Consider the following 12,000-nt stretch of genomic DNA (forward strand, 5'->3'; position numbering starts at 1 on the left):
GCACCTTCCACAGGTCAGCCTTCAATCATCAATTTCTAAACACTGGGAACACCTTTTACCATACAAGCAAAAGATTTGTTCAATTAAGTAGTCGTCCATCCTTTTTCTAACTGTTTTATCCAATTCGGAGTCACAGGGGAGCTGGAGACTGTCTCAGCAAAGAAAGGGCACAAGGCAGGATACACTCTGGACAGGACACCAGTCTATCGCAGGACACACACAGACACAAGCACCTTCTCACACCAGGGCTACTTTTCCCAGAAGCCAGTTAGCCTACCAGCATGTCTCTGGACAGTGGGAGGACTCGTTTGAAATGAACAAATTCAACACAATCAAGGCTATCAAGGCTCTCTACTGGTCATTCCTGACTTACAGTAAATGATTCATTTACTGAACTGATCAAAACCCACATGTTACTCTTTAGACCCCAAGATAGGGAAAACAGCCTGCTATTCAATTCGCCATGACGCAGAACCTACAAATAATCTTTAAAGTGTAACAGAAAATATGATTAAAAGAACACGCAGTGCACAATGTGGAGAGAACTCCGTTACCCAACATGGTACACAGTTGTGTAACATAACTTGCTTGATATAGATATTTTAGAGCAAAATTGGGTCATTTGCCACATTGTCTGCACACGGAGTACAAATATTTGCTCATGAATAGAAGACAAAACAATTCAACTTTGCAAGCAGCGCAGCTCCCATTGCTGAGAGCTCAGATCATTCAGCCTCTTGAGAGAGCTCACAGCCCCAGTGTCAGGAGTCTCCAACCCTGTAACATGTCACTGCGTAACAACCTCTACTCCTGGAGAGCCCAGAACAGGCAGTCTAATTGCCCACCCTCACTCACATGTTCCGTGAAAATTGCGAACATTTGCACATTACTGATTACAGTTAATGTTTGCAATTAAGAGATCTCTGGTCCTTGAAGGCTGACCATTCAACTGCTCCAAGCAATTTCTGAATTATTTAAACTTTATACATTACCTGCAGCTGATTACTATTAAATTGTAGATTAAGGCAATTGAACGAGTAAAATCTGCTGGAGGTGGCTTGTCTGGAGTAAGGATGAAAATGCCCTACATATGCTTATGCAGGAACACATACTGCAGACTTTCAACATGAACAACATCAGGTCAAATGAGAGTTATATCAGGCCATTTTGCACACTGTACTTAACCTGCTACCTGTATTCCTAAAGATCGTAGCAAAGAATCCAACAGGAGCTGAAGGATCTTAGTGTAGCTTGAACTATCCTACTGTCATTCAGGTGCATCTTACATTTGTACTTATTATTCTGCGCTTCATGCATGTAAGCCAGTCACCTACTGTTTCTTGGGTCAGTGTGATCTCTCTTTTCAGACACCGCTATTATGGAAAAAGACGCTCCGGTGATCAGCACCAGATCTTGAAACATGGTGTAAAAGCAGCCCTCGTCATCTGACTCAGACATACGAGTGGAACCAATTTAAGATGCAAGTGAATGCTTTCATTGAGGTCACCAGATGAACACACAGTTGTAGAAAGGGATTAAGCCCTTCATTCCAGGAAAGCCTGAAATCAACATTACTCTGAATCTTTGTGGTGCACTAATAATATACTAAACTGCTATGTGCCTTTTACAGTGTAAAAACATGATTTCTTGTGTAACCGTGCTCTTTTCCAAGAGGGGACACACGAAGAACCCTCCTGAGCTGCCATAACTGCGTGATCAGAATTATTTTGGAAATCGGAACTTAAGGATTTGGGAGCCTGAATCAGAATAGTTGTAAACTAGACCCCAAAAAATACACATTCTCAGGACTTCTTCGTTATAACCAGACATAAACCAAAGACTCATTATCCATAAAGTTTGAAAGGGTGTATTACAGAAACATCTCTTTAAACACACTCTGGAAAAACACTAGAGTTTAACTTCACAAACATTTGAAGTTTAGGGCATTAGCAGCTTCCAGACGTTAATCGATGTCAGTTGCTCTTGCACTGCAATGGGTCTCCTCTCTCTGCGCTTTCCCCTATCAGTACAGTAAACATGTTTTAGACAAAACAGCAGTAGACAGCAACACAACAGGTTATTACTACAGGAGTTCACCTTGTTCCACCTCTATTCCGCATGTCCCACAGCCCAACCGGAACGTTTCCCACTTGTACAGAAGTCGTGGGACTGATCACTGGGTGCTGTTGGCAGAGCCTCTTCTTGCTTCACAATATCAAAGGCTCAGCACACAAAGCAAAGAAACGAGGAGGCTGGGATAGAAGCAAGGAGATTGAAAGGCTGGCCAGGGGAGATTAGGAATGAAAGCTTAAGCGTTCAACGATAAATCGGTCTACAAACTGCAAATCCACACAACCTCAGTCAGCAAAGTTCAGATCCATCTTTTATGCTGTGACAATCAAGAGCCACAGACATATCTGATGTTTCGCTTTAAAGGGTCCCACAAAGATGGGCCTTTAAACAGCCACGAATTCTGAAGCCTATGTCCCTGCAGCTTCCCTGACCTTCAAGAAGGTTTCAACAACTAGATTTCAACACAATCTACCAAACTGCTGCAGGTTTCTGAAACCTCAAAGGTTTACATGTCTCTCCATCATATAAAGTCATCCACAAGAAACCGCAAGAGTTTCCCGACTCGCAGTACTGAGACTCTGGGTCTAATTCCTGGGGAGCTGTCTGTGTGGAGTTTGTATGTTCTCGTCAGGTTTCCACCTGGTCGCTCTGGGATCCTTCCACAGTCCAAAACCAATTGGCTTCTTGGAAAACTGACCCTGGTGTGAGTGTGTGTCTGTATCTATCTGCCCTGCAATGCACTGGCGTCCCATCCAAGGTGTAGCCTGCCTTGCGCCAGTTGCTTTCCTGGGATAGGCTCTGGCTTCTCTACAATCCTGAATTGGAAGAAATTTTTTTGAAGGTGGAAAAATGACTTGTGCTACAATTAAACCCCTTTGTGTCAGGAAAGGGCCGAGATCTTTGCACACAGCCATAGGAACAGAGCCTGCACACGGCTGCTTCTGTGGCACCCTGCAGACTTGGGCTAACCGCAGGCAGACGAGATGTTTACCTGCTGGATGTAATTCTTCCAGAGCAGCAGACGGAACTGTCGCAGCACAGCCATGTTCCAGAAGGAGCAGGGGACCTGCGCAGGAGATGAGAGAGAGGACACAGATCAGGAGGAGCCCTAACTCCTATTGTGAGGAAATTCCAACTGAAATGGAGCCACTGATTAAGTTTACAAACAACAGGTCTACTGAGCGCCAAATAAATTCTCTCAACCCGTTCCCATTGCTGGTAAAGTCTTAATCTCTTTAAAAAATTACACCTTTCTACAAAGGATCACAAAATAAAATCGAAGACTTTTAGCAACATGAAAGTTGAATTTCCTTTAGGTAGTTCTTGAGCAATTAAGTCAATTAAGTAGTCCTTCACTGCAAGAATAAGTACGAATCTTGCAGATACAAAAAGATGCTAATGTTCTTTAATAATCAGTGTTAATTACTTAACAGCATCATTATAACACCCTGCCAGACAACAGCACATGAAAAAGGTTTTCATGCATTCAGAATATACCAAGTGAAACAAAGCAATTAAAATCAGAAAGCAAACCAGCACCATTACAGCCACACTACCAAGCAAAGTTATTGCAATTCTTCCAGAAAACTGATTAAGATCAGTGCCAGAAACATTTTTGGCTTCTATGAAAACTGTGGGGAAATATTTTTATTTTTAGTTAGTACGCCTGTTTTGACTCTAACAATGGCTCACACTTCATAAGCCCTGTAACCTCTGTACCAGAAAGTCTTACACAATCAAAAATATCAGGAACCAACATCTGCTTTCTTGACAGATCTGAGGACCAGAACTGTTCTTTAAGAAAAAAAAATCAATCCCAAAACATTTCCAGAGCTGTCTCACAAGAAACAGGTCACTAGAGTTCATTTAAAAAAATAAATGAGAACTGAGGCCGGCGGGCTAAAGATTTGCAAGTCGCAGACAACGCCTGAGAAAGCAGTGACACAGCCCGACAGGGCCTAGAGCCAGCTGTGCACAACAACAAAAAAAACAAGGAAATAGTCTCAAAAAGGACAGGTGATCCACTCTCAAACCAGGAAACAAAACCTGGTTTCTCCAGCTGCAACAGCACAGTGCTTGTTTTTGTGTCTTTCCTCCCCACCGGTGTTCGCATTACACTGAGAATGGAAGTGTTTCATCAAAACGAGAACGGGCAGCACAAGCAGTGTGAGAACACAAGATAATGGCAGCATGGAAAAAAAAAAAAAGAGCCCTAGGAGAGATCAGGTGAAAACTCTTTCAGCACGTCAGCATGAAAGCAGTCTATTCAGAGTTACACTACTACAGGCTGTAGCATTAAGTTTCAGTAATAAACAGTACTGCACTGGCGTCTGACTTGCCCTGTTGTCCAGACTCTGCAAGGTCTAAGCCCAGCCTGCAATACTGTTGCGCTATCACTAGTTAATTTGCTCGACACCTTTATCCAAAGCAGCTTATACTGACAGCCATTTATACAGTGGGGTATTTTAACAGAGCAATTAGGGTGAAGTACAGCAGTGCCTCACCTCGGATTTGAACCCACAACCTACTAGTTAAAAAAACCCTAACCACTGCTCCACACGCCCGCCACAGCCATCAACCATCCATCTATGAATTATAGGAGCATAACAGGGATGTCCAAAGCTTCCTGAAAAAGAATCCTGAAATATTGTGGTACCGCGCTGACCGAGTGCCACCGGGCACCGATAAATTTGCGCTTGAAAGCGAGTGGCGTGGCAGTTCATCTGGCTGCCTTGGGTCCGTCATTTGATTTTGGAATGGGTGACCTTCCGTGGGGAGTCTGCGTGGTCTCCCACGGCTCACACGGGTTTTCTCCGATGCTCTGCGTGTCTCTGTATGCACCCTGCGAGGATCTGGTGTCCAAGGAAGGGTATAGCCCTGCCCTGTGCCCTGGGCGTCCAGGATAGGCTCCAAGATCCCAGGACGCCCGACAGGAAAACGGTGCTTTCTGGTAATTCATAAAAACAACCCCAGGATGTAGCCAGGTGCAGAAGATTGTACAGTGCAGTCAGCCAGAGCTTCATCGCCCCTGCAATCAAAGCTCACTCTCTTGTAGGTTTCGGGGTCAAGGGTGCATGGCTCTGTCAAGCTCAGATGGCCAACATCCCCCTCAGCTAGAACAAAGACCGCAACACTAAATCCAACCTGGCAACCCTTTACCACCGGCTCTGTTACAGGTACAAAAACTTAACTGGACGTTTTAGGATAAGCGTCACAGTATCCGAAATCGCAAGGATTACATTTCTCAACTAGTTTTTGGGAAACAGTTTGTTCTTTATTTTGAGCGATGCATGGTCACCGCGGTTAACTACCCTGGCCAGAACCGTCTCCTTGCAGCTCTGCTGATGAACAGGCGGGCTGGTCCTCATGCATTTTTAAAGCACCTTGAGGAAAGGAGGCAAACATTTCCTGCCTGACACCTGGAGTATGAGCACTGCCCTGCCTTTCGTTCCCCCGATGCCGGTGCTCCTGCACGAGAAGAGATGGGCTAGCCAGCCGAACCCCCATCTATCAATTAACGAAAAAACCTTGTCAAAACATTGTTTCCCGCTCCTCAGGAGGCGCCCGATTTCAAGGAACTGATGTCACTTGTTTTGTAACGCGCTGGAAATCTCGAAACGAAACCAACTGCAAAAGGGGATCTGCGAGGAGAGCAGCCCCAAATCCTAGTGACGCTCTTACTGGTCTGCAATAAGAAAGCCGTCATGTCCATTTTCTAGCCTCTCCATCCAATTCAGGGGCGCGGGGGAGCCCGAGCCTAACCCGGCAAAGAGCAAGGCAGTCCTTCACAGGGTAGGCACACAGCTACACACACACTCACACCAGGGCCAGATTTCCCAGGAGCCAATGAACCTACCAGTACGTCTCCGGACTGTGGGAGGAAACCCACACAAACAGGGGGAGAACATACAAACTCCACGCAGACAGCACCCCGGGAACTGAACCCAGGGCCCCAGCACTGTGCCGCCCACATTTGTAAAAATAATAATTTCATTATTATTAAAAGCAGGTAGTTTAACTCCAGTGGAACATCATCCAGAGGAGGAGATATAATCTGGTATTCCATCTATCAACAGTTCAATGAATTAAAAAAAGTTCACATGAACATCAGCCCAATATTTATATTGCAGCTTATAGCTACAAGTGATAAAGCACAGTCTTGTGCCCACCATCCTCTAAAAATATGCTACACATGTCAGTATCTTACATTACTTCTTTATAAAAAGGCTCTTGGGTGGATAACACATTAAAGAACAAAGAATGTGGTAACTCTGACCCCTGGGTGATGAATCATGAAAAGACTGTTTCTCAATGATGCTGTAAGAGCTGCCCCCAGACAAATAAATCATGAAAGTCTTACTGAAGGTAAATATTTGAGTAAGATTAAGGTTTTTCTCAAGAATGAGGCTTCCTGAAGAACAGCCAAAATGGTAGAGCTGCTCTTCACTTTTTTGCTGGTATTTTACCTTTCCCTTGAACTGCCTCCTTATTGGTCTTGAGCAAATAAATCCACATGGGTCAGGCAGTGCTCAACTGCGCATTGGGAAAGGAGACAGGGATGCAAGCTTTGACCTCAAATTTACCTTTTAACAAAATGGTTGGGAGCAGCAGCTTTCCACAAAGGGCTGTGGGGAGATGAAGCAAACTACCCTAACTATCCCAGTAAAGCCGATACCCTGGCTTCTTTCAGGAAAAGGCTGGATGAGATCTTTGGATCCATTAGCTATTAACTACCAAACGGGTTAGATTGGACAAACTGCATCATCTTGGTTGTAACATCTCATATTCTAAAGTACTTGTAATATCTTGTGTGCCTTTAAGGGCGTCACGACGATGCAGTGGTCAGCAGTGCTGGGGCCCTGGGTTCAATTCCCACGGCTCTCTGCACGGGGTTTAAAAGTTCTCCCCATGTTTGCTGGGGTTTCCTCCAGGTGCTCCAGCTTCCTTCCACGGTCCGAAGACACGCGGGCAGGTTAATTGGCTTCTGGAGAACTGGCCCTGGTGCGAGTGTGCGTGTCTGCGTCTGCCCTGCTGTAGACGGACGTCCCATCCAGGGAGTATCCTACCGTATGAACAGAACAGGCTCCAGAGCCACCGTGACCCAAGCATAACAGCCAGATCCAACCGTCTACCTCCTCAACCAAAGGATTGCGTAAATATCAGGAACTGCTACACAAGATTTGACAGGAAACAGACGCGTCCCATTCAAATATATTCCTTTCCCAAAACTTCGGAACGGACTGAAACGCAGTTATACTGACAGGACGCCACCAGTGAGCTGCAGATGATGGTGTTCTGTTCCTTAAAATGGAGGCTTAAATACCTCACCTTCTGAAAGCAGCGCAGACAAAATTTACTGGGGTAAATTTATGTGCCTTCAAGTGGTGAATTTAGCTCACCAACTTCCCTCTCAAAAAATTCAACAAAGAAATGTCTGCACCTCTTAATATGAACTGAAGAATGGAATTAATATGAAATGCAAGAACTTCACATCCTGCAGGTGTCCAGTGTGTTTTATATACAGGAGGGCACCACACAGGTCAGATGTTCCCAATCCTGGTTCTGGAGGTGCAACAGACCTGCCAGTTTTCATTCCAGCCAAGCATCAGTAACTCAATAATAGCTTTAATGGGAAACTCTTTTGTTTTCAATTCTTAAACATTTAGGAGGTTATTTTACTCACGAAGTGCAATAATTAAAGAACTCCCAGCTCTTCGAGGAGAAAAAAAAATGGTAAGATTCCATATTTTCTTTCTTTTTTGCCACACCGCAACAGCTGGTGGAATTTGCTTTCGATACAGCGAAAGAACACAGATAAAACAGACATATTCCAATTTAGCAACTTGTTAATTCAAGTAAGGCCGTCAGTTAAGTAATTAGACCCAGCTGGAATGAAAACTGGAAGATGCACGCTCTTCCTGGATCAGGTGAGCCCATAACCTTGGTGATGCACAGCAGTCCTCTGCCCAGCAACGTTTGTAAGGAAAAAAGGAAATTTCATTCATCAATAGCTGAAAAGAGGGGGAAATTTAGATAGACTAGATGGAATTACCCTGAAGCTGAATTGAACCCCAACACTGAGGGCGTATGAAGACTGCTGTGATAGTAGGACCTCATCTTAAAGTCTCAGTCAAAGGACAGCTCCTCCTACAGCACACTGTACCGAACTGGAGTTGGTCCACCAACCACTTTTTCCCAGTGATCTCTCAGACCAGTGCTGACCAAGCTCAGACTGGCTTAACTCCTGAGGTCTGACCAGACAAGACCGGTCAGCACTCTGAGTGAAACTATCATACGAGACCTCTGAGTTTCAATCATGGGGACAAGCTAAAAAAATTGTCAACAGCAACAGTTCAATGTCTTTTTTCTCCTGGTTCTCTTACAACCAGGTGCTTCTTAGTTGCAGAATTTAACAAGAACGTGCCACTCTTCTCATAGTGCTGAGAAAATAGCACTTTGTATTTTTTTTTGGGAGAGGAGGGTACATTAATATTTTACTGTGCTGTGACCTGGAGCAGATGTCTTTACTGAAAGCAAAGGTCCACAACCCAACTCTGGTCCTGAAGATCCCCAGTCCAGCAGATTTCTACAAGTCACCATTAAATAATCAATTTTAAATTCTAAATACACGGCACAATTTAACTTGGATCAATTACACTGCTAATTCTACTTTCAAGTAATTTAGAGACCATTCGGAACTAAAACAGAATACTGTTCAGCCCTGAAGCTCCAGACTGGTTTTAACTGACCACTTGAAATTGATCAATATCTTCCCAGTGTTTGTAATCCTTAAAAGAAGGGGATGGAGGGCACCTTCAATTATTTAGCATAAGACTTAACTGGACTGGGCGCTCTTCAGGACTGAGGCTCGAGACCCCTGATCTAGAGATCAAACAAAAGAAACTTTTTAAATTGTGATGTGCATTGGCAGAACCTCCTCCATCTGGATCTAAATACCACATTGGCTGGCACTGTACAAAACCAATTCTTCAGCAGTGATGAGGTAGGATGCTATAATACGTATTGTTCACTGAACAGTATCAACAGTGGCTTAAAAATCTTCCTGAACTTGCTTGTCCGCTTTTGTGTTTGACAGTGTCAGTTAGAAAGATCGGATGTCATTGTTTTCTCAAGTAGTAAGGCAGCATTTCCAAAGACAAGTTAAACCGTCACAGCTAACTTTGTTGTTGTTTTTTTTGACAAAACAGAGAGGGACATAAACATGCAAGTAATGATTGTATATAAATATGCAGATAACGAGACAGCCTAAAATACGGTTACTTAAAGGATGTCATATATGCTGACGGAAACAATAAAGGCCGACTATGAGTTGATTCATACTTGCGTGTCACCTATTCGTTTTTAATAACGAAATCCACAAAGATTTTAATATAAAAGAAGTTCGTCTTAAATACTTACCTAGATATAAAATAACATAGCAAAGGACATCCTGTATAAATCCGAAATGCTAATGGATTTAGATGGAAATACAATTCGCTTCCCATACTGTAACATCATACCCCAAGTCGAATATCAATAGAATAAAGCCGGCAATTTTGCATTAAGGGCAGAAATTGCACTTGCGCTAAGAGTGCAATTACGGGTGCTTTGAGCCAGGTAAAATATAAAAAATAATGCTTAGTAGACGTGGCTATAAGAAAACGGGAAAATGCATTAAAATTTCAGCACGACGAAACCAAACCTGTAACATCGGGAATTCTTACACCCGCCTTGTCTACAAGCTGGTTGGTCTCCGCAAAGCTGGACTCGCATAGATTGGAAGATTGCTCCATCAATCCCAACTTCCTGGCTCAGCTGCATGACACAATGGTATCGCTATACATTTCTACAGACGGTTATTTGTTGTCCGCTACAATACCCTGACCCCTTCACAACGAGGAAGCGCAGCAAAGTAAGACTAACCTGTTACCTCCAGCATCCACTCTGAGACTGCCAGGTGCGGTTCCGTGACGGAGAGGGTGGCTTTTCTCCCGGACCGGGCACAGGCAAGCGCACAACCACAGACTGTCCTTTTAAAGCTCGTCGGCGTTGTGTCATCGACCTCTATCACGTGCGGTGGATCGCAAAAAGCGCTGCGCGCCCCGCTGGACAAATACAAATCTGTATTTTGGTGCAGCTCTCAGCTCAGAGGCGCCGCGACCATGACATTGCACCACGCACCTGCGGAGCCCGAGCTCCTTGTGCAAGCGGTCCCACTGTCAACACGGGCGTCACGTGACCCCCCACCCCCCCGGGGGGGGGCGGCTCGCGTCGTCACGTGGCTCCGAAGCCCGGTGCCCTTTGCAGGCAGCGAGCGCCGGTCGGCACCTCAATCTCTCGACGTACGTGCAGGCAGAGTCTCATTTTGGGGAAAAAAAGCTGGAGGTACACACTCGCACACATGCATTAAAGAGATTGCGCTCTTCGGGACCTTCTGTAGTTTTCAGATTGGAGGCTGCGAGCCTCAGTGTTCTGTCGCTCTGTGACTGTGCGAGGATCACCCGTCTGTCCATTTTTTAACCTCTGTATCCAATTCACGGTCGCGGGAGAGTCGGAGCCGGAGCCTAACCCGGAAAGTAATAGGCGCAAGGCAGGGTACAGCCCGGGCAGGACACAAGTCCATCACAGAGCGCACACACACTCACACACACACATTCATATCAGGGCTAATGTCCCCGGGAGCCTATCCTGGTAGTATGTTTCATCCAACATCCAAACTCCACACAGACAGCACCCCAGGTCCAGAGGGCCCCAGATCTCAGCAGTGCGCCACCATGCCACCCAATGATACTCCAGCCCAAATTCGAGCTTCCGAATCAGTAAAACCCTTTGAAACTCACATTTGTGCTCCAGCAATTATCTTGCAGTACAGTGCACTACCCATCTTTTAGTCTACAGCACCTTGAGACGATGCACCATTACAACCGCGCGATAAAATCAAAACTAGAAGAAGCCTTAGCCCGCAGTGATAGTGGGCAGATTTCCAAATGAGCCGGGTTTTTTAATCAAGCAGTGGCTTGACAAGGAAAAAAAGTTGAGGCAGGACACAGCAAGGATACAAGATTTTTTTTTATGGGTTGCATAAAAAAACATATTCAGGACACTTCCCCAGTTACGAGGCTGCTGGCCCTTAATCACAAGGTACAGGGGGAACTTCCACTGGGCACGACCTCATCTGCGACAGCACAGCGTTTAAAACCCAGAACTGCACTGAAAGAGGAAGAGAGATTGAACCTTTTTTTTTTTTGCACTGCTGGAATCCAGGCTGGCAGAAGCTTTCTCAAGCTGCACTGGCTTCGGCCAACATAAGCAGTAATGGCTCTCCTGAGAAAACTACAAGGGGAGATCCTGTTGCTACAGCAGGCAAACCGGCCTTAGACCGCGTGTGAACCAGCACATTATTCGTTCATTAATAATGAGCATGAAATATTCATTGATGTCCACAGCAAGACATCAGCGCTGCCCATTAAATGTGTTCCATCTAAATAGTACTACCTTGCTTCGCCTTACGTGAAGTCCTGCAGCTTTTGTCCACTCAGATGTCTATAGTTTTTGTCTTCCAGTTCTAGAAAGTTTCATGATTGTTCAGTACTGACTCCAGCTAAAGGCTTTGTTCCAGGTCGAGTAAGATCCTTGTTTTCAGTCTGTTTCAGGGGTGTGGCAATCTGGAGTAAAGTCCTTAACCATATTGTTGAAGTTAAAACACTCCTGCCGTTTTCAACAACTAGATGAGAATAACAAATTAGTTACTAGCTATTAAGCTGCATGAGGTCTTTTCAACTAACTGGTTCTTACCAGTTGTTTTACTGGATTTTATGTGGTTTCGTTCTAATGCACCAAAATTCTTGCAACTTTGCAGTCTTGCAATTTGGGACAAACTAAACTAAAATATTTTATGTGAAAGTTCAGCAGTTATACATTAAAGGA

At 44.7% G+C, this 12,000-nt stretch overlaps 1 protein-coding gene across 4 annotated transcripts in view; it reads right to left on the reverse strand.

Moving 5' to 3' along the window:
* abca3b (ATP-binding cassette, sub-family A (ABC1), member 3b) overlaps nucleotides 1-10,314 on the reverse strand; it is a 59,535-nt gene extending 49,221 nt beyond the window's left edge. The window contains exons 1-2 of one of the 4 annotated variants that reach the window (XM_015359858.2): nucleotides 10,004-10,314; nucleotides 3,065-3,139 (exon numbers count right to left, since the gene is read on the reverse strand). In XM_015359858.2, the coding sequence (XP_015215344.2) occupies nucleotides 3,065-3,139; nucleotides 10,004-10,012 (84 nt within the window). In that variant the 5' untranslated portion in view covers nucleotides 10,013-10,314. Of the gene's footprint in view, nucleotides 1-3,064; nucleotides 3,140-9,492; nucleotides 9,514-9,775; nucleotides 9,800-9,996 lie in introns of those variants that run through there. The other 3 variants (XM_015359861.2, XM_015359860.2, XM_015359862.2) reach the window with 3 other exon arrangements.
* Between the last annotated feature and the right edge of the window lie 1,686 nt (nucleotides 10,315-12,000).

Source organism: Lepisosteus oculatus, chromosome 19, assembly GCF_040954835.1.
Source record: "Lepisosteus oculatus isolate fLepOcu1 chromosome 19, fLepOcu1.hap2, whole genome shotgun sequence".
NCBI lineage: Eukaryota > Metazoa > Chordata > Actinopteri > Semionotiformes > Lepisosteidae > Lepisosteus > Lepisosteus oculatus.